At 47.6% G+C, this 22,759-nt stretch overlaps 1 protein-coding gene across 2 annotated transcripts in view; it reads right to left on the bottom strand.

Annotated features, from left to right (window-relative positions):
• LOC147906370 (nudix hydrolase 2-like) overlaps positions 1 to 22,759 on the bottom strand; it is an 83,845-nt gene that overhangs the window by 42,015 nt on the left and 19,071 nt on the right. For both annotated transcript variants that reach the window (XM_087384397.1, XM_087384407.1), the window contains exons 3-4: positions 722 to 859; positions 523 to 600 (exon numbers count right to left, since the gene is read on the bottom strand). In XM_087384397.1, coding sequence (XP_087240523.1) covers positions 523 to 600; positions 722 to 859 — 216 coding nt within the window. The remainder of the gene's footprint in view (positions 1 to 522; positions 601 to 721; positions 860 to 22,759) is intronic.

Genomic DNA, 22,759 nt, shown 5'->3' with positions numbered 1-22,759 from the left:
TGCGGCAGTAAGAAATGGTGCAGTGCTGTTTATTAGTTGTTCAAAGTGTCTCTTTTCATCACAGCACCTTCAAATTGAAATATGAAAACAGATGAGCAAATTTGAAAGCTAAAAACTCACAAGCCTTCTCTCGCACCAAATACTATAAGATTTATTAAGCAAATCCTACAGTTCTATTTGCAAAAAAACTGGCAACAAAACATCCTGGAAAAAGTACAGCGGTCCCATTTTCTTCACTCGAAAATAAATTTTCCATGCATGAATTACTAAACATTATTGCATTACTAGATTCAATCACAGCAATGACTCATCCCTGTCTTTTTCCATTTTAAGGAGACTTGGATCTTTTGGCTAGATTGCCCATATGCCAAACTCTCAGTTCATTCCTGTCGTATTTGAAGAAGAAATCTTGGCTGTGCTTTCTGGTCGTCGCACTCACAATAATGTAGCAACCTGATCAATTATTGAGGCTTACTGTTTTGTTGTAAAGGGAAAAAGAAGAATAATACAACATATTCTGACCTGATGAATAACACCAGTTGGCATTTTCCAAACGCCAGAGCCTTGTGTAGGACCTGTCCTTTCTTGTACAACAAGAATCTGCAGATGAGGAGGAAAAAAATAAGTTCACAACTCAACACAGTGATGCTCTATTTATCGTCAATTATTAATACCCAAACTTCTATTGAGAGGAATAGGTAAAAAGATTGGGTTGACACACCTCTTTTTTATCATTTATGACAAGTGCACCAACGCCAACTATATGAGATGCATTTGCAGGCAGAGTGGAAGGTATATCAGGAATCCATTTTGTCAACATAACATAGTCCGGTTCTGCATGATGATAAATAAAACCTTCCTGCAGCAATGTCAAACACAATTTCAAACAGAATCAATGATTAGACAATAATCAGATCGGAACATCCCCGATAGTTCTATACCTATGTCATGTGCATGGTGTACCTAGGGTTGGATATCAAGTGAATGTGGGTTACGGGATAGCATAGGGCTGGATGGCTATTTTTAGCCAAGATTGCTATATATAGAGATTGATTCATATATAGTGCTCGCTTTATATGGAGGGAGCTATTCATAGCATTGTGCTATCTATCGCGGGTTTCCTTTTATATAGAGGGAGGGCCAGAGCTATTGTGTAGATCAGTTGAGCACTCCTCAACTGATGGATGGGACTTGGACCCAGGTCGGGACTCTGGCCATCTACATGGCGGATCATAGGTGGTGTATCGAAGGTCCTCTAGACGGGCTCATGTGGTATGGGACGCCTGGGTTAGATACGGGCCTATGGATGAGTCGAGCTGTAGCCCACGTGCTCGGGGGTGGGAGGGAGCTATTCATAGCATTGTGCTATCTATAGCGGGTTTCCTTCTATATAGAGGGAGGGCCAAAGCTATTGTGTAGATCAGTTGAGCACTCCTCAACTGATGGATGGGACTTGGACCCAGGTCGGGACTTTGGCCATCTACATGGCGGATCATAGGTGGTGTATCGAAGGTCCTCTAGACGGGCTCAGGTGGTATGGGACGCCTGGGTTAGATACGGGCCTATGGATGAGTCGAGCTGTAGCCCACGTGCTCGGGGGTGGTCGGGAGGATCGAGGCACCTGCGCTATGATTCTGGTTGTATTGAGGACGAGATTCTAGGTCAGTGATAGGGTCAGATCCTACGGGGTCGTGTCATTTGGTATCAGAAGTTGTTCCTAACACCATGGGTGTTTTAGGGAAAACATAGTGGTAACGCATCAAGACTAACCAGAGGCTCTCTCGTTCTCTAGATCATAAACACAAGAGATAGGAATCAGAATCAAGGGACACCAAAATCTCGACACCAATCACAAGTTGCAAGTTGTTACCAGCTACCTTGCTACAGGCCACACACCAAAGGATGAAGACAAAGAGAGTATGTAACATCCCGAGCCTTTTTACCAGTTGATTTTCATAGAATATCATTACATGGCAGACAGTTACACACGAGCTTGCAATACAGCTATGAACACTTCTAATATATCTTTATCTTCAAACAGGCTCAATTCCTACGCAAGATTGTCATCATCACTCTAGAAAGATTAACTTGGGAGAAAAATATTTACATGCGATCGACAAGATATAATGGATATCACAATCTAAGGGTACTTGTAAGTCAAATAGACTTTGCACAAGAGGAACCAAGGAAGATCAATTTTGCAACACTTTCACAAGAGGGATTGTCTCCTCTTTGGCATCAAGAGTTGGATGCTTAAATACCATAGCCTTGCCCAGTAAGGAGTTGAAGCTTCAAGCTCAGAAGCATTTTCTTACACCTCACTTCATTGCGACATGCTTCTATGGTGGAAATCTAATTGCGTATATAAAGATTTTGGTCTACTAACCTGCTGTGACGCCTCGCCGCCCCTGGCTGCCCCACTACCTCCGCCCCGTATGCCCACTCTGCACTCCCCCGCCCTCCCCTCCGCCCCTTCTCCTCCCGCTGCCCCTCCTGCTCCCGTTGCCGCGCCCCCACCCGCCCCTACTTCTCCCGCCTCCGCTGCCTCCCCGCCCACTTGCTGCGCCTCCCGTCACCCTGCTTCCCTTCGCCTCCGCCATCTCTGCCTCCTCCTTCTCCACCTTCGCCTCCCGTGCCCCCCTCCTCTCCCCAGCTCCCCTCTCCGCCCTCTTGCCTCTCCTCCCCTCCTTCTCTCCCCCCTTGCCTTCTCGCCCTCCTTCCTCTTCCACCTTCCACCCTCCTTCTTCCACTTCTGTCCTTGCCCCCTACTTCACCCCACCTCGTCTCCGCCTCCCCCTCTGACGCTCTTTTTTCCTTTTTCTTCTTCCTCCCTACACCGGGAGCACTTGTGCTTGTGAAGGCAAAAGAAAAACCTTGGTGGTGACCCTTGGTCTGGCAAGAGGGGCTCTATGGCAGCACCCTCAAATCCCACAGCCGTCAAGGTTCTTCGTTCCCCAGCTGACAAGCAACAGGTACAGCAGGCAATTCAGTCCATCCAGGACAAGGCGCTTGTGGGCAGAATTGTGGGCCTCACGCCTACACGGAGACAAGTGCGAGAGTGGATCCAGGCGAGCTTGGCATTAGAGGGAGACCACATCCAGGAGGTCACCATCTATGGACGAGGCGTTTTCCTCATCCAGCTGAGCTCCCCCAACACCACCTCGACACTTGTAGAGCAGAGCCCCATACTCCTTGGCCCGCACCTTGTCTACCTCTTTCCTTGGTATCATGGGTTCACAGTGGAGGACATGGATACGACACACCATGCGATTTCCGGTTACACTCGGCTTCCCAAGGCTCCCCAAGGAGTATCAAGCCATCCTCCCTTCCATTGGTCGGGCATTTGGCACAGTGCTTGAGTCCCCGCCAGAGACGGCCGCCTCAATTCTAGCAGATGATGGAGTCCCCAGGATCAGACTGGTGGATGAGAGCCCTGAGTCCCTCCTAGAGTTGATCCTTCTCAAGACCCTGGAAGGGGACACACTTCGCCAAAGGGTGGAGATCTCCGAGTTACCAAGCCAGTGTCTTCGGTGCAAACAGATAGATCACCTCGCCAAAGATTGTCCCCGTGGCCTCCCTCGTGCGCCTCCCCCCCCCTCCTCCGCAGAGTAGGCAGAGTCAGCAGGCCCGAGTTCTAACGCCCTCTCAGGCACGAGCAACAGGAGTCTCAGACCCCATGGGTTACCCCCTCAGTAGGGGACTGGACACAAGTTAAAAAGAAAAAGAAACCAAGCAAGCAGGCCTGCAAACGCCACAGGCAGAGGGCCAATCGCACAGAGAGGGACTGGGTTGACCAAGAGGCCTCGAACGAGGAACAACAGGAGCCACCTCCTCCGATGGCAGGGTCCACCGCCCATTCAGCCAATCCTCCAGCTTCGAAGGTTCAACCTCCGCACCCACCCTTGCAGCAGCAGCGAGCCCCATGAGCTCCAAATGCGATGATGGCGGAAGCTGCATACGCTAGTTTGACGAGGACCGCGGAGAAGCCGGATCCAGAGCCCCGACGAGCCTAATCAGCAGGGGAGGACTGATGTCGTCCTTATCCCTCCTCCTCCTCCTCCTTCCCCTCCCCCCCAGATCCCTCCACCTCCTCCTCTTCACTTCCCTCTCCCCCTCCAAGGTTCCCCCCGCCCCCTTGCCCCCCCTCAACCCCCCCTTCTATGGTCACTCTCACCACCCGCCCCCCTATCCCCCGCGTCCCTACCCTTCCCTCTACGGCCACCCCCTTCTAGCAACAGGTTCTTCTGCTTCGACACCCCTGCCAACAGGCAAGGGAACGATGACGCCTCCTGCTGCTTCCTCATCATAGCAGCAGGTCTGTTCAGGGAGGGATCCTGAGGAACGAGACTCGTCATCCCGGTCAGCAACTCCCAACCTCTAGCCTGGCAGCGTCCCTTACCACGGGACTTCTGGAGGTTAGGACCCTGGAACTATCTGGAAATTTCGGACTCATATCCTCTACCATTGGAGGTAATGCTCATGGTCCTTCAGCCCCGAAAGGGGGGTTTGATCAGTGCAGTGGGATCTCAGACTTAGAGATTTCTGTTTGCCTCCACAGGGTTGGAGAAGTGGTCCCCGGAGGTGTTTGATGCTATTCTGGGAAATAAGATTACACACGTGATGGACGAGTGGATGGGGCCACAGGGACTAGACCTTTGGTACGCCCATGGCGTGGAGGTGAACTTTCAGTTGAGCTTCACGCGCGAGGAGCCGGTGTTCGGTTTGGCGACGAGAGTTATCAGATTGCCGCTGGAGGCAAAGGTGGAGCAGGCACACTTCTGACCCCTCCAGAAGTGCGCGGAGCTGTTCAGGGTGGAAGTCTCCTTCATGATGAAGTGGGCACGGAAGATCGGTATTGAGCCGGTTTCCACCCTAGTACGGCGCCGCACAGACACTGACTACTCGCCCTCTAAACCCCTGACAAAATTGCACAAGACAGTCTTTCTAGGACAGGCATCCACTCACAGGAGAGCCTTGTTCCCATCTCCTCCATCCTCATGAGCTGGACATTAGTGAGTTGGAACGTACACGGGCTCCACGACTGTGTTCGTAGCCAGCCGTAGTACCTGATACTCCGACAAGAGTTGTAGAGGGCAGTGGTAGGGCGGACACTGGACATCCTTATGATTCAGGAGCACATGTTTTCAGCCGCAGACATCAGACGACGCCATCACCTTCTCCCAGGGAGAGGTCCAGAGGAGTGGTCCCCCGCAGTAGGACGAAGCGAGGGGTCTACATCTCAGTCTCACAGACTTTGGCTTCAGATGTCTACGATCAGGGTGAGCTCATACGAGGACGGGCAGTTTGGATGGGAGTTCGGACGGGAGAGTCCAAGATTGGGATCCTGAACGTGTATGCCCCAGCGTGCAGGCAGCACCGCGCGGCCTTTTGGAGGAGGCTATCAGAGTGTCCTCCGGATGTAGACTCCTGGATTGTTGGAGGTGACTTCAACGACCTGGAGTTTGGGGAAGACAAGCAGGGCGGCGCCTCTTTCTCTTAGATGCCAGCAACAGAGCGTAGCACCTGGGAGCATGGCAGAGACCCGTGGAGAGAGCTAGATTTCAGCATGACACCTGGCAGCCTTCTCTTTTCCTTTGGACAGAGGAGACACGATGGATTGCTAGAGAGATTAGACCGTTTCTATGTTGGAGATTGGGCACTACACAAAGCGGATCTACTGGGATTCTGGCAGGTACCACGATGTCAGACCACTCTTCAGTGGTACTTCACTTGGATCAACCCTGCCAAGGACTCTCCCAGAAGGGGGTCCGCATTCCAAAGGACCTCCTGCAGGACGAGGAGATTCAACAGGTCATGGCAAGGTTTTGGGAGCAGTCAGAGATGGCACCGTCTGAGGGCTGGGCTGCGTGGGTGGCCGATGCGATTCAGAGGAGCAGTGAGGAGCTATAGGCTCATGCCCTTAGGCGGAGGAGGACCCTTTAGGAGCGTGAGCGGGCTTTGAGGAGAGACCTCACCTCCATTTAGAGGCCCAAGGAGCACGACTCAGTTTCTTAGTGGCTTAGTGACAGATTCGAGAGCGCTCGTCTCGAGCTTCAGGACACGGAGTCGCGGTGGGCTGAGTTCTCCTATCACTCCTCCCGGGCCCGATGGGTGCAGCGGGGGGACAAGATGACGAAGCAATTCTTTCAAACCACTGGGCCCAATCGACAGGCACACAACTAAAGTGTCTCTGAAACTCACAGGGCATCATGCACACTGACCCGCAAGACATTCTGGACATGACCACCGGTTTTTACAGCCAGCTCTTTCAGACGGAGAGGATGACCCCAGCTGGTCTTGTGGCCCGAGAGCTAGTTTGGGATCACGTTCCAATAGTAGTCTCGCAGGACTTATGCAGCAGACTTGAGGAGCCTTTCACAGATGAGGAGCTTTTCACAGATGAGGAGCTCTGGGAAGCCCTCAAGGCTCTCCCGACCCAGAAGTGCCCGAGTGAGGATGGCTTGACTCCGGCCTTCTTCCGGAACCTCTTTAAGATTATCTCCACCCCTTTCCGTTTAGCTTGCCAAGAGATTTTTGACACAGGCTTTCTTCCTTAGTCCTTGAGCAGGGGGTGGATTTGTTTGATCCCGAAAGGGAGAGATAGGTCAGATATCCGACAGTGGAGGCCGATCACCTTGCTTGATACTGCATACAAGATCCTCGCCAAGGTCTTGAGTTTGCAGTTACGGCCCCATCTTACCGACATCATCCATGACACACAGACTGGGTTTGTCCAGGAGCGCACCATCCTGGACAACATCTTCACGTTCTGGGAGGCAGTGGATTGGTCCAGGGAGGAGTCACAGCCGTTGGCCGTCCTTCTCTTGGATTTTGAGAAGGCCTACGACAGGGTGCAGTGGTCTTTCCTGGAGGGCACTATGAGAAGATTGGGTTTCTCAGACACGTGTGTCAGAGGAGTTTCAACGCTATATGCAAGAAGCTCTAGTCCGATGCTCATCGGAGGACACACAGGCGAGGCCTTTCCTCTCTTGCTCGGTCCCCCAAGACTGCCCACTCGCTCCCTTCCTCTTCTTGTTTGTGGCGGAGGCTTTGGGCTACTATTTAAGATCACAGGTGGCAAGTCTCACAGGGTTGAGGCTCCCAATCAGACAGGAGGAGGAGCTGCCTGACTCGGAGTTTGCATATGACACGGCCTTGTATGTTGAGGGCACCACAGCGAGTCTGGAGAGAGTCAGAGGCGCCCTGGCTATATTTGGGGGGCACGGATCAACTGGACGAAATCCATAGGCTTCTTCACAGGCTTTGAGGAGACACAAGGATCCGTGAGTGGGGGAGTGACTTTGGCTTTAGATGGATATCGTGGGGCCAAACAGCGAGATACCTCGGATGCCAGGTGGATATTGACATCACAGCAGATCAGCAGATTGCCCCGGTCCTTGAGAGTGTTCGGCGCAAGCTTCTCTATTGGAGCTCGACCAAACTCTCCCTAGCAGGTCGCACCTTAGTGGCAAACCAGGTCCTTGCCACGGCCTGGTATATCGCCTCTTGCTGGTGCTTTCACAGAGGATGCATTCGGCAACTCCGACGGTTAGTACGGAACTTCCTTTGGGCAGGCTCAGACGGCACGAGGAACACTAGGGCCCGAGTAGCTTGGCAGACGGTGATCATGCTGCAAGCACTGGGAGGCTTGGGTGTCATTGATCCGGAGATGCAGAGCAAGGCTCTTCTGGGCAAGTTGGTGGTTCGTGGCCTCACCCCAGGTGCAGAGCCTTGGAAGCTCCTCTTACAGCGAGGGCTTCTGAGGAACACCCCACGCACTGGGGGACAGTGGCAGCCTTCACATAGATGGATCTTCTTAGAGGCCCCCCTTACGGGGAAGGGCTCCCCCCTGATTAGGAGTCTTCACAGAGTATGGCAGAGACTAGTAGGGGGTCTCATCCATGCTCCACCCAGATGTAGAGAGGAGTTTGAGCGCCAGCTCCTTATGTGGCACCCAGAGATCAGGGATCAAGAGGGACGTATGCTCAGACAGCGAACTCACATTGGTTGGGCACAGTGGGACAGTGGCCCAACAGGGTCCTTTGGCCGTTGGAGCAACCTACCTATGGAGACAGAGGCAAGGCTTGATGCCCTAGCACATTTGCGAGGGGCAGGGCAACGGATGGGCGAGATTGACTTAGCCATTCCGGAGTCTTGGTGGGAAGTACTTCACGTTTGGAGAGACAACAGATGGTTGGCGCAGTTTTCCCGTACTGGTGTTCTCTTGAGGACGTTGATGCAACGCGGCAGCACGCACCCCAGCTTCTTCCATGTAGGACCTCGAGGCCTACTTCAGCCAATTCACTGAGAGTGACCCCGAGATGGATGGGAGTCTTGATGGGATACACTGGCAGATGATTTGAGTGGTGGGACGTTTGGGGAAGGAGTGGCACATTTACCCTCCCAGTATCTCAGAGCGGGACGCCTCTAGATGGCGCCTTTGGCTATGGGAGGGTAGACCCCTGAGGGAGGTCCAGTGGGATCTGAGAGAGTGGTTCTGGCCCTCCAGGGGCGGCCTAGCTGAGCAAGTGGATGAGGTGCCCTTCTTTTCCTACACCACACGGATTGGCAAGATGCTTCAGATGGACTCGTCGAGGTGGACCCCTTCGAGGGAGAGACATTGGGTGACCCAGAGAGTGCCCCAGGATGTGCGCTCCAGGTTTTGGACGCGGTTGTGGTCCAGCTTGCAGCCGAGGAAGATCTCTTACTCCTTCTGGCTGACCGCCCACAGAGGCTTGCCCATCGGGGTTGGAGCAGATGCGAGTGGAGGGGCAGTGCCGTTGTCGCTCCGATGGTATCCTCGAGACTATCCCGCATTGCCTGTGGAGCTGTTGTAGCGCAACGAGGATCTGGATGGGAGCCCTCAGGATCATGACACGTATGCAGAGTCTTCACAAAGACTACACCTAGGGGATGGTGGCTTGGTTGACAAAGGGAGGACACGCGTTTCAAATTGATGAGATCTCCCTAGCCTACCGGATACAGGGTCAGAGCATCCATAGGATTGCACTCCATGAGGCAATCCCTCCTGACAACCTAGCTCCTCCTCCTAGGGAGGACAGTGTTTGGGAGGAGGTAGCCAGCATCACGGCTTGGAACATTTGGGTGGCTCACTGCAGTCTTGTGATGGGTGAGCACCCGGTTCCACCCTTGGCTACCCTAGTTGCCATCTGGCAGGATAACCTTTACACTCTACCGTCCACCTGGGAGCGTGGGACTCTAGGCTCGTGGGCGACTATTGAGAGGCGTGCTCGTTTCTACAAGGCTTGGCCTGCAGGAGTTTTCTACATCTTCACTCCGCGAGGGATTCGCTGGCTGTATAGTCCCCCCCACTTGGCTGTTAGCCCCAATTCCAGAGATCTCTTGAAACTCAAGGCTTGCATTGAGATCTCTAACTTGCTAGACTTTGTGGATAATTTAAAGGGTGGGCATTACATGTTGATGCAGTCATGAACTACAAGAATCGTGGCTCCAAGCCAACATTGTATACCCACATCATCAACATCAAAACCATCGCTCCTAGCCTTGAACTATCTATAGTTCACTAGCCAATAAGCAGTTCCACTATACAACTAACCTCGCATCCTGTCAGAAGAAAAAGGTTAACTACCCGTTTGTAAAACCCATATGAGGAGAGCAGTGGGGGGTGACATTTACAAGAGAAAGGAGAGACAGGCTGCCACATGGGCAGCATCTAGGCTGCCATGTGGTTAGTATATAGGCTGCCAGGTGGGCAGTATATATAGGCATTGGAAGAAGTAGAAGAAGGCAGCAGCAAGGGCACAGCAGTCAGCCAGCAGATCCAGCCCTCAGATGTGCTTCAAAGCACAAGATAAGGTGGAGTCAAAGGTACCAGCAGGGTGCAGCAAAGGCCCCTGCAGATCCAGCGGCCCTTAGCCATTGTGAAGAGCTCACCCAGTGAGCAAATCATGGCTGACGGACAGATCCTCCCATAGTCACGGAAGACCTTATTGAGAGGCATGCAGTAGAAGGGGTGAGCAGCAGATTAGGCAACAGAATATTGATCTCATTATGGGTAATTCACCACCTAATCCTTTGCCCATCAGATCCAGCAGCCCTTAGCCACTGTGAAGAGCTCACCCAGTGAGCAAATCGCATAGGGCAGAAAGGGCGCTGACAGACAGAGTTTTGGGGCTCCACCCATAGCCACTGACGATCTCATCAAGAGGCATGCAATAGAAGCGGTGAGCAGCAGATTTGGCAACAGAAGATTGATCTCATTATGGGTAATTCACCACCTAATCCTTTTCCCTATAGAGTAAGGCCCAATAGGAAGAAATGAAGGCATCATCCCTCTTCCTTTGACTCAGCATGAGAGATCACTGCTAGTCTCACAGTCTAATGAATTTGAAGATCCATATGCGCAAAGGCCCATTGACTGCTCTCAAAATTATCCAGCCCAATCTCTCTGCACCATCTAGCATGTACACACTCTTATGGCCAGGGTCCACCAGAAGCAGGATTCAAGGTTCCTCCCGATCAACTATTGCTAGGAGAGCTTCTCTCATGAGGAGTGGGATCATGGAAGACTTTTCCTTTGCACACAAACCCACAGGACACTCATGGACTTTGATGTACTGACTGGCTTTATTACTTTCATTTTCAGCCAAATTTTTGTATTTATCCTTGTGATACTTTGTTTATCACTAGACTTTTTCTAGTTCTCGATGTATGTGGCCATATTTGATACAAATACCTAGATGAATCCAGGAACATTCCGAAACTCATCCTCTAAAAACACAACATAGTGCAGTTTCAATCTCACGATAAACTCCATCACGCATAGCACGGACTAGCTAGTATGACATCCCCACTGACGTCATCAACGCCCGACAGTGGGTGTAGACGATAGTATAAAAGTATGCTCTCACACATACAAATCCACACACCCACACATACTTAAGCATCCATTTATACAAAGTCTTTGTACTAAGTTTCTGTCAGCACTCCGGAGGTGAAGGGCAAACTCAGCCATGACGAAGGCTAGCACTAAAGGATATACAAGTCCCTTTTCTGGGAAACAGATGGGGGTGGAAGGGGACACGGGGCAGAGGGTGTTGGTTCATAGAGAAAGCAATGAGGCACAATGAACAAAACTTACAAAACTTTATTCATGAGTGGTTACATATATAGGCAGCTGCCTCCATGTTGGTAGATCCCAGATCCACAATCATCTCCATGATTATCTCAATCAGTCACCTCCTATGATCACTCACACATCACACCAACCTGACACACCTAACTGATGAGTCACTAGAACCTTCTAGCACACCTACACTCACACACTCCTTGCATAGGACTCCAAGCCCATAGGCATACATACACACACATCAATTTGCCCCTTCATTCCCCCCCACAAATTGATTACCTCATCTCTCAGCAGTAGTACATGGGATGCTCCATGACTTGCCCACCATCATGTGGCAACACACATGGCCCCAACCTGTGACTCACTCTTAGGATTCTTGATTTACAACTGGGAGATAGACAATAACTATGTATGAAAAGCCCAATGAGTCCAACAAGGAAAGAATCTCAAAAGACTAACAATCATTTAAGGATGGACTATCCATGACAGAGAACCATTATTGACCTCACACACACATAACTTAGAAAACATATGGATCCTCACCCTTGTCAGAATTGACTTGGGTGTTGTAAGCAGTGAGAGCTTTGACATTCTCTGGTTCTTCGTCTTCTTCAGTCTCTACTTCCTCAACAAGATTGGCTGAACATCTCTTCTTTACATAACATTCCTTTTCAAAGTGTCCAGGTTTGCCACAGAAGTTACACTTCATTTTGCTCTTTCCCTTGAAGTTGCTTTTGGCTAAATATACCCCTTCTTTGTAATATGCCCCTTCTTTGTAATCACTTCTTTGTTTGATCTTTCTTTCCTCTTCCAAGAGGGATGCTTCAATTTCCACCAGACTTATCTCTAGTATGTTGGTGAGTGTGGTTACAATAGTGCCATATTCTTCAGTGAGACTTCTAAGTAAGATGGCAATTACAATATCTTCATCAAGATTAAACTTAATGCTAGATAACTGTGTCAAAATGCTCTTCATTGAATTTAGATGTGAAAAGATGGATTCTCCTCTATCCAATTTTAAGTCAAAGAACTTGATAAGCAAGCTAAACTTAGAGCATCTCCCCTGTGCTCCAAACACATGCTCAAGATGAGTCCATACAGCATGAGCAGTCTCACATCCATCAATGTGATGGATAAAAGAATCACTCAAACCAAGAGCATTTATAGCAAGTTCTTTTTCATCTTTGGAAAGCCATGAAGCTTCTCCTTCCCTAGTCGTAGGTTTAGTTTCTATTCCATTTGCCATCTTCCATATTCCCTTTTTCATGAGAATAAAATTCAGTTTTGTTTGCCAAGTGTGGAACCCCTCTCCTTCAAAATTATCTATTTTGAGTTTGGAAGCCCTTTTGGGAAGGTCTTACCAATTTAATGGCAATGTCTAATCCCTTTACAAAAAATCAATCTTTCTGAACAAAGAAATCACCTTCACCATATAGATGCAAATTGCAAGATAAGAATTCAAAAAATCCTAGTTGTTTGGCATATGCATAACCAGTTGGCTTCTCCCACAACCTTTGCACTTGAAGGAGATTAAGAGTTTGGCATTTTGTCAAGAAATCAACATCAACTGAACTTCAAAGAGCATTCTTTGAACTGAAAAAGAAATCTCTGAATCTCTGATTTGAATTTTAACTCCTCAAGCATCAACTTAGCATCTATTTTCAAAAATAGTCAAGAAATGCTTGTAGAAAATAGAGGAACCTTGGAGGATTGCTACCTCACACCACAAAGCATCAACTAGAGGCCATTTGCTACGTAATTAATGATACTTGGAAGTAGAAGACTCAGTGCAAATCTCAGACCAAATGAGGCTTCACACCTCCAGGGGCAACAGCAACATCTTCTCCACCTCCAAAAACCATGTCTTCTTGAAAAACCCGACTGGTTTTTTTTGTAGTTTTTCCTCATTCCTTGGACCATTTGCCCTCAAAATTCACCAGCTGGCAGCAAGTAGCCCATAGGGTCACCTAAGTGCACATCAGACCGTTTTTGAAATGGTGGCTCCAGCAAACTGTATCAACAAAAATGGTGCGGGATGGAGCGAGTCTCACCACGAGCTGTGGAGGTCATAATCCTTCAATTCCTCTCAGGTGGAAGTGCGCCCTAACTAGGGGAATCTACACCTGAAAGGGCTGGAGCAATGGTGACTTGTAGGAGGAGAATGAGCTTAAGGCAATTCATGGGAGAAAGGTGGAAGAAAGGGAAGAAGAGAGAATGTAGAGGGAATCTTCAAAGAATCTCTTTCTAGGCACAAGGATTCTCAACAAGCTCTGATACCACATGTTGGTTCATAGAGAAAGCAATGAGGCACAATGAACAAAACTTTATTCATGAGTGGTTACATATATAGGCAACTGCCTCCATGTTGGTAGATCCCAGATCCACAATCATCTCCATGATTATCTCAATCAGTCACCTCCTATGATCACTCACACATCACACCAACCTGACACCTAACTGATGAGTCACTAGAACCTTCTAGCACACCTACACTCACACACTCCTTGCATAGGACTCCAAGCCCATAGGCATACACACACACATCAATTTGCCCCTTCAGAGGGGGGGGGGGGAGTAGGGGGAGGATCGGGCCCAACAGCAAGACATTCAAAGATAGATTCAGGAGTTTCTTGATCATTGATTGATTAGGCCGAGTTTTTCACCATCTTATTCCAATTTTCCAGTCTATTTTTCTACAACTGCTTTGAAGTGCTTGAATGCATTGAGAGCACCTAATTCTTGTTTCAAGAAATGTATCCAAGAACAAGCACCAATGAAGGTTGTGAAGTATCTGCTCTACATATTGACTGGGTAGAAGCATAACCCCACATGTCAACTGAAAGATCTGGACAACAACTGAGCTCTAAAACCATGATGTTGGAAATGGTTGCTTGTGCTACTTTCTCATGTAGCATTATTAATAGACATCTTTCTGAAAATAAATATGTGGAAAAAATTGTACAATATGTTTGATTTTTTCAATGAGACTAGCTCTCAAAATTGAGTATTTAAATATCTTATACAATAGTGTGCTAAGATATGCATCGTTAGCACCCACCCCCCATATAGAGCCATACCTAAAGCATAAGTTTCTTGGTGCAAATTCTGTACAGATCTGCATTTGCAGATCTACCCAGCAGTACACTTCGGCACTAGAGTTCTATCGAAGCATTTGCAGTGTTTGCCTTGTTGGCCTTGTCAAGAATTTTTGTGGACCGTTTGCAGAATTGGATCGTTTTGCAGGAACTTCGACTCATTTGAGTCAGCATTTCGGTTTTTGTAGCAGAAAAGCCTTGTCGCGAAATTTGCAGGTCAAGTTTACTTTTGCAGAATTTGTAGGCAGACTCTAGTGCATTTGCATGGGTCTTTTGTTTTGTTTTTGCTTTCAGATTATGTTGCAAAGAATGCAAATGATATGTTGGAGGTTCTCGCCCAGAAGGATAAGTTGGACAGTACCAACTATTCTTCATGGAGCTTTACGGTTAAAAATGTGCTTGAGGACTATATTTCTTCGAGTTTGGAGGGGTTCTCTCTTTTTCTCGAAGGTTTCTACCGGATTGAGATAGCACTATCAGCCTCAATCCTTTCTTTTTGGCTCTTGAGCTTTTCGTGCATTGCATGATGTATCCCATATGGAGCTTGCTCTAACGGTTTTTCTTTAATACTTAAAAGAAGTCTCTTTTTGCGAAAAAAAAAAAAAAACTTTATGGCTAAAGAATGGGTATTTCATGGGTGCAGCTACAATACCAGAGAGGCAGTTGCATCACTCAAGGTGGGTGAAACTTTAGAAGTTGTTTTGTACTTCGATTGTGGTGCATCCAAGCATGTTACCTCCCAAAGAGAGGTTTTACAGATTTGCAGCCTGCTCCGGTTGGCAAGAAGGTGATACTTCTTATCTCATCAAAGGAGTTGGGAAGATGATTGTCATCCTGCTTCAACATGTATCCACTTGCTTGGTACTATTTCATTTTGTTTTTCAATAGTATGCTTATTAAGAAATGAAATGTTTTCCTACTGTTCAGTTACGGACAATGGGGACTAGGTCTAGCATTTGAGGGTGGACCCCCTTGCTTGGGGTTATGGGCATTAGTGACCCACAAGAGTGATGGCCTCTCTTTGAGAGGAACATCTGGAAACCACACCCCACCTGAGTACCCAAACATGGGACCAATCAAATGCACAGATTGCATACTGACCTAGGAACCATTCAAGAGAATGTTCCCTGAGCTTTGGGTGTGGGCCTGGCAGCATGCCAAGAATAATGGAGATACAAGATAAGACGACAAACAAATGAGCTCAGTATGGCTCAATTATGACCTTAGAGTATGTCAATAGATAGTCCAAGCTGTTAGGAACCCGTGGGTGCGATCAGAATTGAATTCTGACAACTTTGAAATTTTAGGGTTTTTGGGAGTGACACGTGGCAGACTGCCACATGGAATCTGAGCTGGCAGGTCAGTCCACCTGTCCCACACATGTGACAGCATGTATGGCAAGTGGCAAGGTATGCAAGCCAAGTGTCTGGCCCCAAATCTGGTAGATTTGGGGCAGGTTGTGGGCTGTCCTCTTTGGGACTACAGCCCACCAAAAATCTGGGACAAGTGTCCACCTTCCATTCTAAGCCTGGGGGGGGGGGGCTGAGCCTATAAAAGAAGGCCTCTCCCCTTCATTCTCTACATGAAAAATTCGTCACTTTTCTTCTCTCTCCTTTTGGTTGATGCAGCAGAACCTCTCCAGCTCCTTGGGTGCAGCCAGCTTCTCCCTAGGCCATTCTCTCACCTCAGCAGCACTTTCTCTCTACAGCAGCATATTCTCTCTCTACAGTTCCAGCCCTTCCTCTCCAGAAATCTGCCCCCTCTCAGCTCTTCTGGAACAGCAGCAGCATCCTCTCTCCTTCTCCTAGCCTGGAGCAGCCACAGTCCCGTTCTCTCTCCTGCTGCAGTCTTTCTCTCTCTACTGCAGAATATCTCTCTCTACTGTTCCAGCCCCTTCCCCTTGCAGAAATCTGCATTTCTCTGCACCTCTGGAACAGCAGCAGCTCCTCTCTTACATCCCTTCCCTTGGGATCAGCATTGGCACTCTCTCTCTACAGCTATCACTCCATAAAGGCTTTCTCTCTCTAGCCTATAGGCTGTTTTTCTAAGCTGTTCTCATTCCAACCCCATTTCCACACTCTCCTCACCCAAGGTAGCTTCAGAGGCATCAAGGACTTCATCTACAAAAGGGTCAAGTCACGAAGGGAGCCTGTATTGTCAAGTTTATCTCATTCGCAGCACTATTTCATGTTGTTTCTACTATCTTTCTAAAAACTAGTGCTTGCCTCTAATGTTGGATGTAAGTGGTGATTGTTGCAGGCTTCTTCCTTGTGGATTGGGCAAGCCAAGAGTTGAAACCTGAGCTTGGAGTCCTCCTTTTTTGTTGTCTACCTTGTACATATGCTCTTGAGTCTTGTATCTAGGTCCTAGGCTTTCACTGAGTTCATCAGTTTGGAAGGTGCATTGCACCTTGGTCTTGTATCTCCATTTTCAAGAATAAAGTGAGCCTGGATAAGGGAGGGGCCTCGTCTTGGCCCCTCAATCATATTGCAATTTCCAATGATGTCACTTTGTGTTTAAGCTTTATAAGTCTTAATTCCAGCTTAATTGCAAACTCTTAAGTTCAAGTATATGTGTTTGGCAACTCGCAATCATTTCATTCAAACGCCTCTGCAAAATCCGTTGTCTGAATTGATAGAAAGCACCGAGTAGTTTACAATGATGCTGTCATCAGCCAATGGAACTGATCTGTGTCTTCCAGATACAACCTATCTGCTACGGATTAGGAATAATCTTCTTTCAGTTTCCTCTTTTGGTTATGCTGTCTTCTTTGAGGATGACAAGTGCATAATCAAGGACTGTGAAAAGGATTATTCGATGGTCATTACTAGCAATTAGAGATTTGTACCATGGATTATACTAGCTGGAACGATTTGACAGCAACAATCAAGATGCTTGTTTGTCAACCCTCTCTACTCCTGCCATGAAAGAGGCAGAGTTATGGCATGCTTGATTTGGGCATGGAAAGTATTGCAAGTTAACAACTATTGCAGAGACAAAACATGGTACTGAATACGCCTTGCTAGAATCACCCCCCAGACATGTATGCAAGGAATGCATTTTGGGCAAAATCATCAAAATGCTTTTCGTAAGGATGGATCAGTCGGTAGGGCAACGCACCACTTAAGAGAGAAAGTATTTATCGTAATATCAGCAAGCCGCAACGTGGACAAAAACTTCGAGGTGAAATTTGCATGTCTGCTAATACAGCAGGAACATATATCTAAATGAATCCACGAACATGCCCAAACTCATCCTCTAAAAACACAACACATAGTGCAGTTTCAAAAGGACTCACCACTATAACATCCCCACCGAAGTCATCAACACCCAATGGTGGGTATATACCATAGTATAAATATACGCTCTCACATACAAATCCCCACACCCACAGATGCTTGAGCTTCCTTTTGACAAAGGTCTTTGTACTGAGTTTCTGATGGAGGCAAGGGAAAGGGGAAAATGGGAGTATACAAAGGTGGTAGAGTAATCATCAAGAGTAGAGGACCCTCCCCAAATAGAGATAGGTAGCCTGTGGTATCATGAGTACTTTGCCATTCACTTTCTGAATGGGAACAGGACTCTGTGATGACACCAAGGGTGATTTCATTCACCTAGATTCATTTGTGTATTAATGGGCTTGCAATCCTCCATTCTGAATTGTAACATTAGTAAGCTCTAGTTTAGTAGTCAACTAGGTGATGGGCCTTGTTAGTCTAGAAAAAGGTCCCACTAATCGTAAACACTTAAGTAGTGTTATTAGGCTTGCATGAGGGCTTCCCACGTGGCACCCCTATTGCATTATCCCATATATAAATGTGTGTTGGCCCACTTTCCTAGACCTATAAAGGGGCCTCATCTGCACACGCAAGGCATTCAAGATAATACACTTCAGATTCTATTATATGACTGTTTGACACTTTCAAGCATCACACTTACTGCTTGTACATGCAAGAAGGACCAAATCTAGCATCAGGCTAGCCAGCCTCGTGGGAGTTGGCACACCCCATGCCCTCTTCCTAGTAAGAGTGTCCCTTCCATCGCCAACCGTGCGCTTTGGGATATTGTCAGTACATAGTATCTATACAACCCACACAAGCATCCCCATACAAATGACGTGAAGCATCCGTACAATTGTACGATACATTCGTTTGTAACTAGTCCGTACACCCGTACGATTTCCATGCATCATACAATAGTCGTCCGTACAGTTCCACGTCTGCACATCCTATGTGCAGCCTCCGTACAGCACGTACGGCGATCATCCGTACAATCGTACAACTCATCCGTATGTTAGCCGTTCAACTGCCATTCCAGTTCTTAGACCAGCTTTTGCGCCGCCCGCTTCGGATGAGGTGGTTTCATCTTTGATAAATTTGGGGCTTTTTGCTCTCAGCCTCAACTTTGCATTGGAGCTGCATTTTTTCAGGTTCTCTATCATTCCAATCACTCTATTTGAGTGATTACATATGACATCTGTTGTTTTAGCAGTCAGATTTGGGATATTTTTGGCATTTGGCATGACATTGTAGGACATTTTGTCACATTTGCTTTTCTTCAGCAAAATTTGGGGCTTTTGATCATTTGCCCCAAATTTGACAGTTTTGCCATTCCAGAAATTGGGAGTTTCGTCAATTTTGTTGAAATGTGCAGTGACATTGGCTTGGTACAGCCAATTTTGAGCATTCGGTAGACATTGCATGCAGGAACATTGCCATTGGCTTGGAATTGCGCACAATTTGAGGCTTTTTCCAATTTGCCCTCTTTTTGGCATATTTGCCCTCTCAGAATTTGGAGCTTTTGCCAGATTTGTTGTCCATTGCAATGGCATTTGCTTTATTTAGCTAAATTTGGGTATATTATGCATTTGCCCCTTGATTTGGGCTTGTTGTCCTATCAGATTTGAGGTACGCAACCTCCATCTGGGACATTTGCTCAACTGATCATTGGATACATTTGCAGACATTTGCCCCTTGTTTTGGGCTGATATTTTTGCAGGACAACTATCTTTGGCAAGGGGTCCTTTTACCGGACAGATATTGTTTTGCAGGTCATATTTTTGGGGACAACACGTGCTTTTAGCTCATTGTTTGAGCAATCAATTTTTGATTGGTCACTCCCTCACATTTGCTGTCATTTTTGGACAGCCAGCTCCTTTTGCAGTGAAAGCCTTGAGGCTAATCTTGAGCACGCATTTTTCCTTCAGGGATTTATTTTTGCAATGGGAAGCAACGATTGGCTGGGTATGATCTTCACTAAGGATAAGCTCGATGGACCCAATTATCCCATGTGGTCATACATGGTGAAACACTGGTTGCCAAAAAAATTTGGAGTATTGTCTCAGGATCGGACCTTTGACCTCCCTCTGTGGCTTCCACTCCAGCTACTGCTACAGCTAGTGCAGCTGTTACAGCCACCTTTGGATCTACTCACTCTTCTACTACTACTCCAGCCCCTCCTCCCACACCCGATCAGGCCAAATGGAATGGTAGTGATGCCCAAGCACATTCTATTATTGTTTTTTCAGTCAAGAGACACATCATTCCTCACACTCGGTCTTCCAAGACATGAGAATGTCAAAATGGAGAGGGGGACAGCATGGATGCATAAATCACAAAAATCAAGGATTTTCAAGAGCAGCTCATCAATGTGGATGAAATTATTCTAGATGCTCAGGTAGTGCCCACAACACTCAATGGACTTCTTGAGTCCTACCAGGGGTTTGCTACTACATTGAGGTTGGTTGCCATGGGCAATCCAACACTTATACTTTTGACCGGCTTCTCCTACATGAGGAGCAGAGTCGCACAAATCGTGCTGCCTCTCAAATTGCAAAGTCATTAATCAAAAAAATAAGGGAAAGAATGGGCGAAATTACAGCAAACCAAAGCCTTCTGGAAACTCATCTACTGCTCATCTACTGCTGGACACTCATCTAATTCTGCCCATCTGATGCAAAGAAGAAAAACAGCAAACGCTGTAATTATTGTAGGAAGCCAGGACATGATATTTCTGAATGTTGCAAGCGCATCACTTCTGAAAAGAAAAAACAGAAAAAAGGACTTGCTGTCACTACTACTATTGCTGCCCCAATTCTTAGTCATGAGGCAGCAAACATTGCTCACGATGAGTGGGCTTTCACGGTGACATGCCGGTAGCATCCAAAGAAGGATGCTACAGCCTTGTCTGTCTTAGATTCTAAGTCAGATTCATGCTTCGAGAGTGGTGCTTCCAAGGACATCGTTTCTTGCAGATCACTCTTTCAGACACATTGGGGGCTGTCCCAGGTATCAAGAAGAACCTCATCTCCATTTCAGCCATATCCTTGAATGGCTTTCGGGTTCTCTTTGATGGTTATCGATGTGCCGTGTATGACAACCGGTATGATGAAAGCATAGTACTTACTGGGTCACTTTCTTCTCGGCTATATCATCTTGATGTATATGACAAACAACTTGCAATAGAGGCAAATTTGGTGGCTGAATCTGTAATTTCAGATTCCCACTTATGCATGCGAGGTTGGGTCACCTCAACTACGAAAGCTTGGTTAAAATGCATTCACAAGACATGGTGGTTGCTTTCCCACCCATGCATGCACCGGTTAAACATGTTTGTGAGGGATGCATGTTGGGCAAAATGCACCGTTTCTCATTTCCAAAGGATGGGACAATTGGTGCTTTCAGGAAGCTTCACCTTGCACTAGACTTGGCTGGCAGAGAGGAAAAATCAGTCAAAGATGGAAATGAGCCGATGCATGCTCAAAGGGAAGTCTTTGCCAAATAAGTTTTGATTAGATGTTGTCATGTGCTCCAACTATGTGCTCAATCGGGTACTCACAAAGGCATTGAAGACTATCACAACTTATGAGGCATGGCACGGCCGCAAACCTGAAATTTCTCATATGCGGGTATTTGGGTCATTGGCTTATGCTCATGCGCCATCTCAACTGAGGCATAAGCTTGAAGACAAAGCTGTAAAATGCATATTCATTGGTTAAAGCGTAGAGAGCAAGGGATACAGGTTGTATCAGCCCAGCCTGGGCAAGGTCATAGTCAGTAGGGATGTTAAATTCGCTGAAAATGTGCCTTTCCCTTGGCTGGAATGCAAAAGACAGCCTATTGTTGATGCCTCAGATGTCTTTGATACATTGTTGCCTCTCTTTCAGTCACCCACACATATAGAGCAACTAGTGCAGAGTGTTGTGCCATACACTTCTAGCAGTGCCCATCCTCCACCAATAGCTCTGGCTCAGCCTGATATGTCTTCAGTAGATGACCATGCTATTGAGCAGGGTTGCACAGAAGAGTGCTGTCATTAGACAGCAAAAATCAGTCCCGAGATGGCTTTTGGACACACTCAAGGACAGCAAACAAGCTAAACCTTGGAGAGCCCGCACTAGAAGTGTGCATAAACAGATGCATGGCAACTATTTGGCTGTAGCCTTGGTTGCTACTGCTTGCAATGAGGAACCTTTATGTCACAAGGATGCCTTTGATAGCAAGGAATGGATGGATGCCAAGGCTGAGCTTGAATCCATTCGTGCAAACAACACTTGGGAGTTGCCGAGGAGCGGCCCAAAGGTGTGTCTCCAACAATAGGTAGCAGTGGGGGAGTCTGGATCTCAGTTTCTTATGCAGTTTCTACGGAAGTATTCGCAGGGAGAGCTTATCACAGGCACAGCAGTTTGGATGGGGAGTACGGCTGGGGACTCCAGGATAGGCATCTTGAATGTCTATGCCCCGGCATGCAGACAGCAACGCCTTGTCTTTTGGAGACACCTGACGAAGAGACTCCCAGACATAGACTCTTGGATTGTTGGAGGAGATTTCAACAATCTAGAGTATGGGGAGGACAAACAGCGGGGGACATTGATGCTTCTCGTCACCAAGGGCATTCAAGCAAGACTCGATAGGATGTCTTGGGGAGGTCCAAGATAGTGAATTGGAAGAAAAAGAGGATTGTTGCTACCTTTGTGGATACGCCATCCACTATGCCAAAGGGTTTTGTGTGTGAATACAAGGCGAATGTTAAATGGAGCCGTCTTCATTGGTGGGAGACCTCATTTGTCATAGAGATCTTTTGATAAAACCTTAACACCTGCTCCACCATCCACAATGGCATCCTTCGCAGAGATGCCGGCAGTGTAGAGAAGCACCTGGGAGCAGTTCATCTTCACGCTCTGCGGCGGCAATAGAGACCCTTGGAGAGAGGCGAGTTTTCTAAGCTTCCAGGTAGCCTCATCTTTTCCTTTGGGCAACGTAGGCACAATGGACTCCTAGAGAGGCTAGATCCTTCTATGTGGGAGATTGGGCTCTGCATAGAGGTGGAGCCATTGTATATTGGCGGGTATCACAATATCAGACTAGCTTGAGCAGCCCCGGCGTAAGCTCCCCATTGAGCACCCAAGTACAATATGAAATTGCCTTTTGACATGCTCAATCCATAACTAGTGCACTGCATCCAATTGAATCATTGTCACTGAACACCCAATTCCAATATGAAAATTGTCTTTTTGTCCACACTGTCTTGCTAAAATCCACATGGTGGATTAGGT

The sequence above is a fragment of the Dipteris shenzhenensis genome, chromosome 1 (assembly GCF_047967505.1).
Source record: "Dipteris shenzhenensis isolate YYH24624 ecotype China chromosome 1, Dip_SZ_1.0, whole genome shotgun sequence".
NCBI lineage: Eukaryota > Viridiplantae > Streptophyta > Polypodiopsida > Gleicheniales > Dipteridaceae > Dipteris > Dipteris shenzhenensis.
This window is presented reverse-complemented; position numbering and strand designations above follow the sequence as displayed.